The 12,706-nt window shown below is 41.3% G+C and overlaps 1 protein-coding gene across 1 annotated transcript in view; it reads right to left on the bottom strand.

Moving 5' to 3' along the window:
* Positions 1 to 11,726, bottom strand: part of CASR (calcium-sensing receptor) — a gene marked incomplete at its 3' end in the record, with an annotated part of 35,942 nt that extends 24,216 nt beyond the window's left edge. Inside the window, exons 1-3 of the mRNA XM_008591142.1 lie at positions 11,299 to 11,726; positions 8,574 to 8,880; positions 3,069 to 3,953 (exon numbers count right to left, since the gene is read on the bottom strand). Of these exons, the coding sequence (XP_008589364.1) occupies positions 3,069 to 3,953; positions 8,574 to 8,880; positions 11,299 to 11,483 (1,377 nt within the window). The remainder of the gene's footprint in view (positions 1 to 3,068; positions 3,954 to 8,573; positions 8,881 to 11,298) is intronic.
* Between the last annotated feature and the right edge of the window lie 980 nt (positions 11,727 to 12,706).

The raw sequence follows: 12,706 nt of genomic DNA, 5'->3' as shown, positions 1-12,706 counted from the left end.
CGAGGGTTCGGATCCCACATACAGACCGGTTCCCGCTCACTGGCTGAGCGAGGCACGGGGGCAGCACCGAGGGTTGCGGTCCCGTTGCCGGTCCCCGGTCTGGTGCGGGGCCAACACTGAGGGTTGTGATCCGTTGCCGGACACGGAAAAAGACAAAAAAAAAAAAAAAGTTTGTGGTGGGCAATGCTAGTGGAGACAAAAATTGATGGCCCTTCCGGTGTGGGATATAGCTAAGCAAAGATGCTATTTCGAAACTAATCAGAAGCAAAAAGATGCTGTGCCAAAAACTAATAAATGGTTTGTGAGGGGGTGACAGGCAGGTTGGCTTATAAGGGAAGAACTGACAGAAGGCAGGCATGGAATTACAGGCTGAGACGCTTGGATTAGATTGCATAGGTGATAGGTTTCCATGTAGGTCTTCAGACGGAGAGTGAATAACTGCTGATCCATCTTTGGATAGGTAGAGACATGGCCAAGATCTTAAATTCTGGGATGCTCACCTAATGGCCTCAGTTTTGGAGGCTCAATGGAGACCTACAGCAAGTACACAGGACATTTTGGCCAATACCCACATCTTATTCATTCCTAGAGCTATGATTCCATTTTTTTTTCCTTTTTGTCTTTTTTCGTGTCCGGCAACAGATCGCAACCCTCAGTGTCGTGCCCGTACCGGACCGGGACCGGCAACGGGATCACAACCCTCGGTGTTGCGCCCGCACCTCGCTCAGCCAGTGAGCGGGAACCGGTCTGTATGTGGGATCCGAACCCTCGGCGGGAGCGCCACCGCGCTCCCAAGCGGCGCACTGTAGCAGTGTGCCACCGGGCCGGCCCATGATTCCATTTTCCTATCCATCTCCTCTCCTGGATGAATTGTGACAGAGCATGTATGAGCCAGGAGGACCCATCTTTACCTGGACTAGGATTAGGTAAAGTGTCTGTGTAGTTGGCTTTTTAAACTTTGGCTGCTTTGCTTCTATCTCTTCTTAATAGCATCCTAATTTCCCTTTGGGGGTTCACTCCCCCCTTACTCTCATTCTATGTTGTTTGAGAGGACTCCTAGCCTCAGGGATGGATCTGTGACCCAGTCCTGGTCAATCAACATGACTTCTGTGACTTTTACAGGAGATCCTGGAAAGTAAGGTGATCTTAGCAGCAAGAATTTTTGAGCTTGAAGCTGCAGCAGAGGCTGAAAACCACTAACCCTGAGGAAAAAGGAACAAAGAGATGAAGGTGAAACTATCTAGTTGTACCTGGAATACTTCTGAGATTTTCAGTAATGTGAGCCACTAAATTTCCTTTTTTTTTTTTTTTTTTTTATTTTAAGACAATTTGGTTTGTGTTTTCTGTTATACAACTAAAAGTCCTTATTGTGACCGTAGCCTGACTCTTGACTTTTTTCTCACAGGCTCAAGCTCTGTCTCAACCATCCAGGTCTTATTTCCTTGTCTGGGAGAGGAGTTGCTGAAGAGCAGAACTGCCAAGTTTCCCACTGGAAGCCTCTTTTCCTTTCAGGCCTACCTTGGTTTTGCAGAGCTGGCTCCTCCTTCCAGGGGACATGGAAGGGAAGAGAGGAAAGAATGGTATTTACCACCCAAAGATTGTCCCTTTATTCCTCCTACTTAAAACTCCTAACACCTTAGCATCATGACTCCTGAAGTCTTTGACCTTCATTAGAGCTCCTCTGTCTCTGCCAGGGCAGGGCTCAGTGTGAGGAAGAAAGCTTTACATACCTCAAAGAGGTTAGAAACTTTAGCCAACAATGATGAGGGAATGAGAGTTTCCTGCACAGAAGTTACAGCTCCTGGCTCACTCTGCCATCCTACATCGTCACTGCTTCTCGTTTCATGAGGATCTCTAAAATGACTGACATAAGTTGCACACTCTTTGTTTCTTGGTGGCTTTCCTGAAGGGCTGTGGTAGTTGAGTTCTGTATACAAAGCTGTTCTAGTTACTTTGTGCTTAATTGATTATTTAGAGGTACTAAATTCTTACTGTAATAATCATACATCCGTTTAGAGATTGAAAGTTTACAAACTGCTTTCCCATATATCATCTCATTTTATCTTCAAAAGAACCTTGGACAGAAAGTAGGCTAGACATTAGGTCCATTTTACAGAGGAAGACACTGACTTAGAGCAGTGGCTTGCCTAAGACCACATAGCTAGGAAATGGGGGAGCTGGAGGCAGGGTCATTCACTTAAAATTCAGGGACCCCCTGCCCCCACTATCATGCACTCTCTCTGATAGGTCAGTTTGGAACTAAGGAAAATATAAAAGCAGTGTAAAACATGGTCTTATTGAAGAAACAAGGGACAAACATATGCAAGAAATGAACAACTATGTAGGACAGAAGTTTGACCAGACTGTTTCTTGAGAAGGTCTACAAAATGAAAAAGATTATGATGTCTCTCCTATGTGTAATGAATAAATAAAATCAAGAATAAACTATAAAATAACCATAAGAACTCCACTTAAGTTCTGATTTTTTTCTATGGTAACTACTCAGTGCTTCTTTTTTTAAACATTCAATATCGAATCCTCTTAAGAATTTTTTCTGTGCCCTTGATGTGTTTGTGCTTGTGCTTCGCTGACCCATTGGGTGGCTCAGCACAGGCTGAGAGTAATATAATGGCAAAAGTGGCTGAACACTAAAACACTAGTTTTATGCCCCCTAGAGTGGGGAATGTAACAGGCACTCAACAAATGCTTGCTACTCACAAGGGAACAATATCTTTAATTCAGGCATTAGAAAAACATTCCACTCAGAACTAAATCTGTTCCGGGATATTTGAAAACTTTTAGGGACCACACTTCAGGTATTCTAAACCACTGGACTAAAGAACAGTTAAGCCAAAGCTTTAAAAAGATACTCAAGTTAAACTACTATCAATTTTGCAAAAGTCAGTGGCTCAAGATGTTTGAAAAGAATAGAATTTGAATCCAAAGCTCCATTTAGTGGCCTCATTTAGGTGTTGCCTTTTTGAAGTAACCACTATCTTTCATGCCTGGATCAGCCCAACTCTGATTTATTATACATTATTATCATGCTATCTAAGCGAAGGATGTACCTGCCAAGCCTCAACCTTCTTGATGTCTGCACAGGAACCATTAGTGAAGAGCCCTCTCCCGGGTGAGCAGGTATATATATCCTGCAAGGCGTGAGCAATGGAGTAGACTGCTAGGTACACGTTGTAGGATATCCGTAAGTGTGTGTAATACATGTAAGGGGTCTCGACACTGCTGATGTTCTCATTCCCTGTACAGAGCGGTCGGAAGGCAGTGGAGCTGTTGCTTAACCTGCCATCACCTTCCTCATGACTTCTCAGGAAGTTATCCATGGGTAAATGTCCTTTAGCACCTTCTTGGAGGTGGCAGTTAAATGTTTCTTCCCAAAACTCCTTGGCAAAACCATTGTGAACAGACTTCCTGGGATGGACTTTCTGCAGGAATTCCCGGAACCCTGGGATCTGTCCGGCTTTCAGAGCAAATCCAATGGTGCCTCCGACCACATGGAAGTACTCAGGCATGGCGATCAAGGAGGAGCTGGCCCAGGCCTCACTGGCCAGCCAGATCCTGCCTGTGATATTGCGCCGGACAATCTCCTTGATGAGGGGCTCAAGGTCTGGGCCGCTGGAGAATACCACGATGACTTTGGCTGTGGAATTCTGGATCACCTCCACCACCTGCAGAATTTCTTCCTCATCAGAGTACTGGGAGATAAGCTCACTGAAGTCAATGCAGATGTCCCTCTCCTCAGCTTCCTCTCGAAACTTTTCAATCCCTGGCCGCCCATAGTCATCATCAGCAGCAATCGTGCCCACCCAGTTCCAGCGGAAATACTCGATAATGTCTGCCATAGCGGTGGCCTGGAGTTCATCATTGGGGATGGTACGGAGGAAGGACTTGAACTGGTTCTTGTTGCTGAGGAGTCTGCTGGAGGAGGCGTAGCTGACCTGGAAAGAACCAAGAACACACAATGAATGAGTGAGTGAAGTGCTGGGTGAGAGGGGGCTGGTGTGGAGGAGGCTTTTTGAGTATAACTTAGTCTCATTTATCACACAAGCTGTTCACTATAGACAACCTGTTCACTGCAGACATGACAAAAGGGTGAGGACAGCCAGAATCTGTCCTACTCCAGCATGAGCACCCAAGCACCTGTCAGTTTGTGAGGGAGCATCCTCATTCCCTGCGGTGACTCTTCACAGTGCTGCAGGTCGGGCCATAGAATCAACCCAACGATACTGGGATATACTTATCCACTCAAGGACAGTCTTTATGAACTGTTTCATATTTCTTCTAACCTCCTCTGTGTGGCCTCATTGATTATAATACATCTAGGTACACATCTTCTGCCTGTTGGGTCCAAATTCTGATCTGATCATTTAGCTTCCTCTTCTGTGATGAACATTTTGTCCATAACCCACCTCTGAAAGGAGTCAGGTTCCCTATGGGTTATAAACTTAAGGCTCTTCAGAGGACTCTCAGAGGGTTCCTTTTTCCTATTCTGCCTAACTTCTCTCTTCCCATCCTCCAGCTATTCCCCCTCTGCCCCCTGCTACCCGCTGTCCCCCACAAATACTTTATTATTATTATTTTTAATTTAATTTAATTTTACTCCTTCAAAATACATTGTACTTGATTTTCATGCCCCTTTACCCGTTCCTCTCCACCCCCTCCCCTCCCCCCGACATCATATCTGTGCACTTGACTTAAATAGTTCTAGGAATTTTTGTGGTTATTCTGTCTTCTTACCCCCACCCTTTATTTGTTTGTGTGTTTATTTATTTATTAATTTTTAGCTCCCACAAATAAGTGAGAACATGTGGTATTTCTCTTTCTGTGCCTGACTTCTTTCACTTCATATAATTTTCTCTAAGTCTATCCATGTTGTTGCAAATGGTAGTATTTCATTCTTTTTTATAGCAGAGTAGTATTCCATTGTGTAGATTTACAAGAGTTTCCTTATCCACTCATCAGATGATGGACATTTGGGCTGGTCCAGCTCTTGGCTATTGTATATAGAGCTGCAATAAACATTGGAGTACTGGTATCCCTTTGGCATGATGATTTCCATTCTTCTGGGTATATTCCCAGCAGTGGGATAGCTGGGTCATATGGTAGATCCCACAAGTACTTTAGATAAAAGTAACTTCAATGGCAGTCATTTCTGAGAACTGTTTATCTTTTAGGCTCAATTAGCCATTTAACTGGTGAGGCTCAATTCACCTGCCCCACATAACAATGAGGTACATTATTAAATATCATCAAAATCATCCTCTCCTCTCCTGGCTTTGCAGTGGTTTGAACACCATCCAGACCCCTTCCCCTTGTTCAATTGCAGGTAATGGCTGAGCCCACTTTACAGGCATTGGATGTGGGTCTTTAAAACCTTCTAGAGGCTGAAAAGGAACTCTGGAGAAGCTTCCTTGATATGCTCCCATTCTCCGAGACATAGCCACTTCTGTATCTGAGCATGGTAGTGGACCACCAAAGGAAGAAAGCCTTGCTTTTGATCAAGAGATCATTGCCTGAAGTAGTATCCAAACACCATATAAAGCATTAGCTAGTGCACAGCCTCCCAACTTCTTTTCACATTATGGCAAACACAGAAGATGGGGTAAACGGAGGAGGCTGATCAACCCTGTGCGGGGTGCTCTGACCACCTAGGCCTCACCTAGCCACGTCAAAGCTCAAGGGGACTGACATCTTAGATTGAGGAGCTTTGGCCCATTTGCAGCACTCTGTGTGTCATTGTGGCTCACCAGTTAGGAGGTTCCAAGTTATTGAACCATTTCTTCTGAAGAACAAAACACGTTTACACTTAATGGAATTTATTCCAGGAAATGAAGTCGTGTTTAATATCTCTTGTCCTCTAGTTTTCTAGGGAGACTTTTAATTTCTTAAGAAAAAGAGTTGAAGAAATTTAGGGGGAAGCCTCACCAACTGAAATAATTACTTTTCTAAGACAACAATAATATGTTGAACTTTCAGAAGGAAAGAACAAATCTATGGTTACTAGAGGTGGAAGGGGGAGGTGGGAATGGGGATGGGGAGAGATTGGGTAAGGGGCATAAAGAATAATTATGATTTGTAATAATGAATATGCTAATAATATTGATTTGATCATCACATGTTGTACACAGGTGATGGTAGTCAATGCTGTACCCCCCAAATATGTATAATCAACTATGCTTCAATTAAAAAAAAGAAAAAAAAGAAACAATTGCTTTTCTATGTTCAATGTTTTTGAGCAAAATTTTCCAATGTGTTCCTTCTTATCAATGAATTGTTTCTGAATTAAAAACATAAAAGGCATTGGGCTATGAAAAAATTGGGCCAACCTTGCTAAAGGGTAAGTATGATTTTTCTGACAAGAGCTTTGATTTTAGAAGCTGTAATATAAAGTCAACAATTTTTTTCTTTTATCAGAATAAGTCCCTCTTGCTCTACCACAAAAGTTCATGAGGTAGGTGGTTAACCTCAGTAATTTACTTAGATGTTATTGTTTTTAGAGAGCTCTGTTTGGAGACCCAAACAACAGGCTTCTGAATCAGGTTTTTGCAAATGTAAAACCTACCATTTTGTAAATTCATCCATTATTGCTTGCATCTTGATTTTCTTTTGAAAAACGAGCCAAAAAAGGTTTTACGGGAATAAAAATTAAAAACAAAAATACCCCTCATGGATTTGTTCTCTTAAAGAATTTGTTTATAATATTTGTTCAGTTTTCAGAAAGCAAACTATAAAGTGAAGTAAATACTACTTTGAGCTACACCCCCCCCCACCACCAAATACATTAAAAACACACAAAACTTTCTTTATCATAGAATTCATGAATGATTCAGAAATCTGTCTAACCACAATTTGTTCTAGCTGGGCTGCATGTTCCATCCACTTGGTGGCGTGGCTGGCATAAGAAATACCACTGGGCCTCTGAGCTGCACATTCAAATCGCCTTGGGAGCTTTCAAAACACCTGATGCCCAGGCTGTATCTCAGCTCAATTAAATCATGACCTTTGCAGGGGAGACCCAGGTATCAGAATTTTTAAAGCTTCCCAAGTAATACTGACATGCAGCCATGGCAGAAAACAACTGCTGTAGATAAACTTATACTGGTTTGACTGATAGTCATTATAGTTTTCTCAACATTTTTTTTTAAAGATGACTGGTAAGGGGATCTTAACTCGACCTGGTGTTGTCAGCCCCATGCTCTCCCAAGTGAGCCACGGTCTGGCCCCTCAACATTTTTATAATTCAAATTCAACTTAACCTTGTCTTTTATCCAAACCACAAATAATTAAAACCCTCCCCTTCATCTTCTTTCTTTATCTGATGGTAATTACATCCTATGTCTGTTGGCCATGGTGTAACAACTTTTTTAACTAAGTATTTAAAATAATACTGCTCAATATGCCAAATTTAAATATGCCCAACACATTTACCAATGTGGACTTTGTCAGATCATTTTGGTATAAAAGTTACAAAGCCAGGGCTTCCCCATGGGAAACACCTTTAATTCCCTGAAGTAAGGATTCAGTAAATGATGACCAGACTTTGTTGTTACACGTATATAAAGGGATAATGGCTATCCCAAAAGAAATGGAGCCTTTCCAACACAGAAATGTGAATTTATCAAAGGCACTGTCACAAATTTTAAATATTAAACATTGAAAAAATAAATTAAGGTGTGATTTATAATTTAATTTAAAATTCGACGTAAGGATGTATTGCAATTGAGCTGATTCTTCCATCTGTGGACATTTAGGTTGTTTCCAATTTTTCACTATTATAGAATGATGTCATGGATCTATAAATATTCAACCGAAAAAAGGTTTGCTCTATGATGTTAAGGGGGAAAAAATCAGGTTATAAAATGGCATTTTAAGTTCGCTGCCTTTTTTTTGGTGAAAAAATTGCAACTGAGTAAATGTTTATTAACACACTTGTTTCAGTAAATTGTTAGTATTTGAAAATGCAACCATCTCCCCACCAAGGCTGAGTTCCTGAAGGGTAAAGACTGCTTATTCATCTTTGCTTTATAAATATTTGTTGAATGAAATAGAATATCCTCCATTTCTGGAATGCACAAGACAATGATTAAGTTCCGGTTTTGTGAGAAAATATGACCTGCTTCCCTCTGAGCTAAACTATCAACTTTCAGACAGTAGAGAAGCAGAGACTTTAAGGGACTAGGATTAGGGACAGATAGATATTTTGGGTTTGAAAGGTAGGATAAACATCATAGTTTCATTCCTTTTAGTAAAAGCAGAAGAAAAGTGATTTGCTAAAGAAATGGAACAGAAATAAATAACTGAACACTTTGAAAAAAAAAGATAAAGTTTTGAACAAAGTACATTTGAAAGAAGAGTAGTGAAGGTCTAGTGACATCGTTGACACTGGGGTCTCAGACATCCAAAATAGTCATGATACGGCACACTGACTAAGTAAATAAAAGGTCTTTTGTACAAGAGACAGGAAAATAGCCAACTGCATGGACACTGGGTATGGCATTCCCTCCAAGCCTGTCCCCCACCCTCTGCCCCCAGTATCCCATCCGAGAAGGCGCGGGTACCTGGGGAATGTAGAATAGCCCCAGCAGGTTTGCCACCGCCGTGGAGACGCCCGATCCCGTTGCTCCCACCACAGCAATGGTAGAGGGGATGTGCTTCGAGCAGTTGCAGAAGTCATCAAGGTTCAAGGAATCGATTTTGTTCTGGGCAACAAAACTCAGGGTGGCCTCCAGGGCCTTAGAGACAGTGTTGCAAGTGTCGAATATCCTGTATCCCAGTGTCATGTTGGGAAGAAGGGTTGGGCTGCTGTTTATCTCCTCTATGGCAAATATCATAGCTTGTAACCAGCGAAACCCGCGGAAATTATACCTGGAAGAAAGAAGGGGAAGAAAATGGGAGGGTTTCAATTTTTTTTTTTTTTTTTAAGAGTAAGGACTGGGCAAGGCTGAGTTTGAATCTTCGGTTTTGTAGTATGTTCGAGACCCAAAGTCCTCTGTAAAATGGGGATAACATTTACCTCATAGGGTGGCTGTGAAGATAATGACAAGTGATAATTATGCAGAATTATCAGCATGTGCCTCACACAGAGTTAGGGAGCAATAACAAAGTTCATCATTAGTAATTCATTGAATAATTTGTGTCTGCCTCCTCTGGCAAAGAATTTGAAGTAGCTGATGTGAGGTACTTTAATAAAAGTAAGCATAGATTTAAAAAGATAAAGAACCAGGGAAAATGTAAATAGATTAGAATATTAATATGTGGGAGCCTAAAAATAACCTCAGATTTGCAGTGTCATGGATTTAGACTATGACATTTCTGGAGGTCAGAGGGGAAAGAAAAATGAATGATCTCATCTTTGTAAACAGACAAGCAAACAAATGAAGGCTGTACACGAGCAGTGGTTATTTTCTAGGTAGTGGAATGTGTGAGTTTTAAAATTGAGTGCTTTTGACTTGTTTATACTTTATATTGAAAAAAATGAACATGCATTGCTTTTCAAAGAGGAACATTATTTTAAATAAAAATCAAGCAAATTAGCAAGAGAAATAGGGTCAGTGAGAGAGTTTTTACTCTCCCAGCACTTGGTTCACAGGGAGGGCACAATAAATGTGCTGAATCAGCATATCAGGGTTCAAAGGAAAAAACAACAACTACGCGGGTTCTCCCTTTACACTGTGAGTTTCATTATTTCCACTCAGTGACAGTAGGTGAGAAATAAGATCTGTTATATTCCACTGTATGTTCAAGTTCCCAAAGTTCCTGGTCTAACTTTTTTTTTGTTTTGGTGGCTGGCTGGCACAAGGATTAAACCCTGGACCTTGGTGTTATCAGAACCAAGCTCTAACCTACTGAGCTAACCAGCCAGCCCCCTGGTCTAACTTTTAATGTGACTCTCTTCGTCATTGTCTTTATGTTTCCTTCATTTATTTATTTATTTGTTTTAAAACTGCAAAGTTATTAAGCGATATTACAGGATTTTTCCTTATGTAAAACATATATACTGTTAAACTGAGTTTACCATCTTTCTTTAATATAACTTTTAAAAACATATTATTTCAGGGCAATAATTTCTTGCTTGATTTTTGGTCTGCATACATGTGGCACACGCACAATTTTGTCCAGCAGGGTACAACAAAGAGAGTATGTGTTCACATGGGCCATGTGAAGGATACAATCAACATCAGTGAAATTCTGCACTGAGTTTTCCTGCATTCATAAGAAAAATGTGAAAATGTTATCTAATTTACTAGCTCTCATTAGAACATCAACAGAAGTCCAGTTTTTTTGAATAATCCTAGTTTTCATTTTTATTTTTTAGCTATCAGGAAGATCAAGGGAACGTGCTGGGTCCCTCCTGGAAGCTGCAAGTCTCAGAGAGAAAGTCCTACTCTCCCTCAGAAGATGGGACGAGGCTTGGAGCACAGTCATGGTCTCTGATACCCAGACTAAGGGAGGTGAAGTACAGTTCCACTGCACTCTGCAGAAGTCAGATCCTATCTGAAAGAGTTGTGCCTAGTTCTGGATGCTGTATTCTAAAAGGGTCATGATAGATTAGATTATGGAGCATCCTACAGAGGACAATCAGAATGGTGAGGGGTCTGGGAATCATGTCATGGAAGAATTGATGAGAAAACTGAGACTATCTGGCCTGAAGAAGAAAAGGTTTAATGAGATGTGAGCTGTCTCCAAATGACTGAAGAGAGATAGATGTATTCTGTGTTGGGGAGTGGGGAGGGGGGATGAAGCGGAGGGTCATCTTTCTATGAGAAAGACTTTCCAATGGGAGCAGTCCCAAACTGCTATGGACTGCATTTTGAAGTTGGCTGGGTCATGTCTACTACTGAGATTTCATTCAACTCTAAACTCCTTCCAAAAAGAAAAAAAAAAGAGTGAGGCAGCTAACACTCAAGTATTACTGATCACTGGGGCATGTAAGGTCAATGAGGGATTTTATTACTTGGGTTTGCCAGACCTACCAAAAATTTCCTTCTAGGTACTTAGTCTTCCATTAAGCAGCACAGCTGCCAGGTGAACAGTGATGACTTGGTTACCAAATGACCGTGCATATGCTTAAACAGGCCAGGGATTTTTCTACTCAATATTCGGGATATTTTATTTTTGGGAAAAATTCTTTAGAAAAAAAAGGGGGAACAATAAGCTTCAGCATGATTACCAATCACCATTTTTGAAAAGAGAGAACCAAGCTTGAAAAAATTATTTGGGGTTTGGTGCAGCTTTCCTCCAATTCGCCCAGAAGAGACTCTTGGATTTGGTTCCTTGTCTTACCTGATACATTCCACAGACTCTGGCCTTGATTTTAGGTCTTGATCTTTGGCTGCTACTCCAAAATGAATAGGAAAGAGCCCACCGAGGATAATGTCCCCTTTCTTCTGGGCTCGCTGGTCAGGCCCATAGGCAGAGGTGTGCCAGGCAAGTGCCCAGAGGATCACACAGCAGCCATAAAATGCCATGATTCTGCCTTGTCCTCAGGGGGAAAGACAAGAGTGCTGGGGGCTTGGGAGCTGAGACTCCCCCTGGTGCACTTCACTCCCTGCAGCAGGGGCACATGTCTACAGAGTGACTAATAACAGAATGGGAGCCGTGGTGTTTGAGTCTCCATTTTTGCCTTCTCCACTGCAGACATGTAATGTGAGTGGTCCTTGAGTCTTTTGAAGCCACATCATATGAGACTATCTGTGATGCTTTCTAAAAGAAAAAAGAGACAAAATGAATTCCACTAAATCTTAATCCCATCTTGTTACGATGAGCGTAACAAAGGTGGCTCAGAATTTCCATTTACAGGGGCGTGGTGATGGCAGATTGAGATGGCATGATGTAGAGTCACATTTTTATAGCACTTCATGTAAGATACAGAAAACTTCAATTGCCCACATTGGAGAAGAACTGCATTCAGTTATGAGAGGCCACATTTTAGAGAACTCATTAATAAGCTAAGGCCTCCACTGATGTTGCTGCTAGATTTTAATCCATTCATTCTCCCTCGTGAATAATGCATTGAATTGGCCCAGTACTAGCAGCTCCTTGTATTATTAATAATCTTGATATTTTATTCAGCACATATGTTCTTATAGAAAATACAGAGTGAGTCATATTTAAGTTTAAATTTGATTCTGAACCAAATAAAAATTTCAGTAAAGACCACTTATTCTTTACTTTTTCATAGCCACCTTTTTTTGTGCAGGTCTCTAGTTCCAGTTTGTACTATGACACTCTATAAGCCTTTTAAAAATAGTTCGTGTAAAGGATTCAGACAAATCATGGGTCAGATTCTGTTTTACAAAGCTCATCAGCTGGATTTAGGGAAAAGCCTTTCTGCTATAGCATGAAGGTAGGAACCCTCTGCTCTTTTCATTCTGTGCCCTATCTCATGCACATTGTGGGTCAATTACTAATTACATGCTGATGTTGGCTAAATATACAGCCTCTCCTAAGGTTCAGGGCCAAGCATTGAACAGTCACCTGGATATCTCCACCTGGAGGTCCCACAGGTGCTTCCAACTGAACAGGTCATAAACTCACCTCCCTCCCAAACTTGTTCCTCTTTTGCTGTCTTCCATCTCAGAAAATGACATGCCATCCACAAAAACACAAAATAAGGAGTCATCCTTGAATCCTTTCTCTTCTCATCATTGCCCTTCATATTCAAACAATCATCAAGCCCTGTGGATTCTTT

The sequence above is a fragment of the Galeopterus variegatus genome, unplaced genomic scaffold (assembly GCF_000696425.1).
Source record: "Galeopterus variegatus unplaced genomic scaffold, G_variegatus-3.0.2 Scaffold6692, whole genome shotgun sequence".
Lineage (NCBI taxonomy): Eukaryota > Metazoa > Chordata > Mammalia > Dermoptera > Cynocephalidae > Galeopterus > Galeopterus variegatus.
This window is presented reverse-complemented; position numbering and strand designations above follow the sequence as displayed.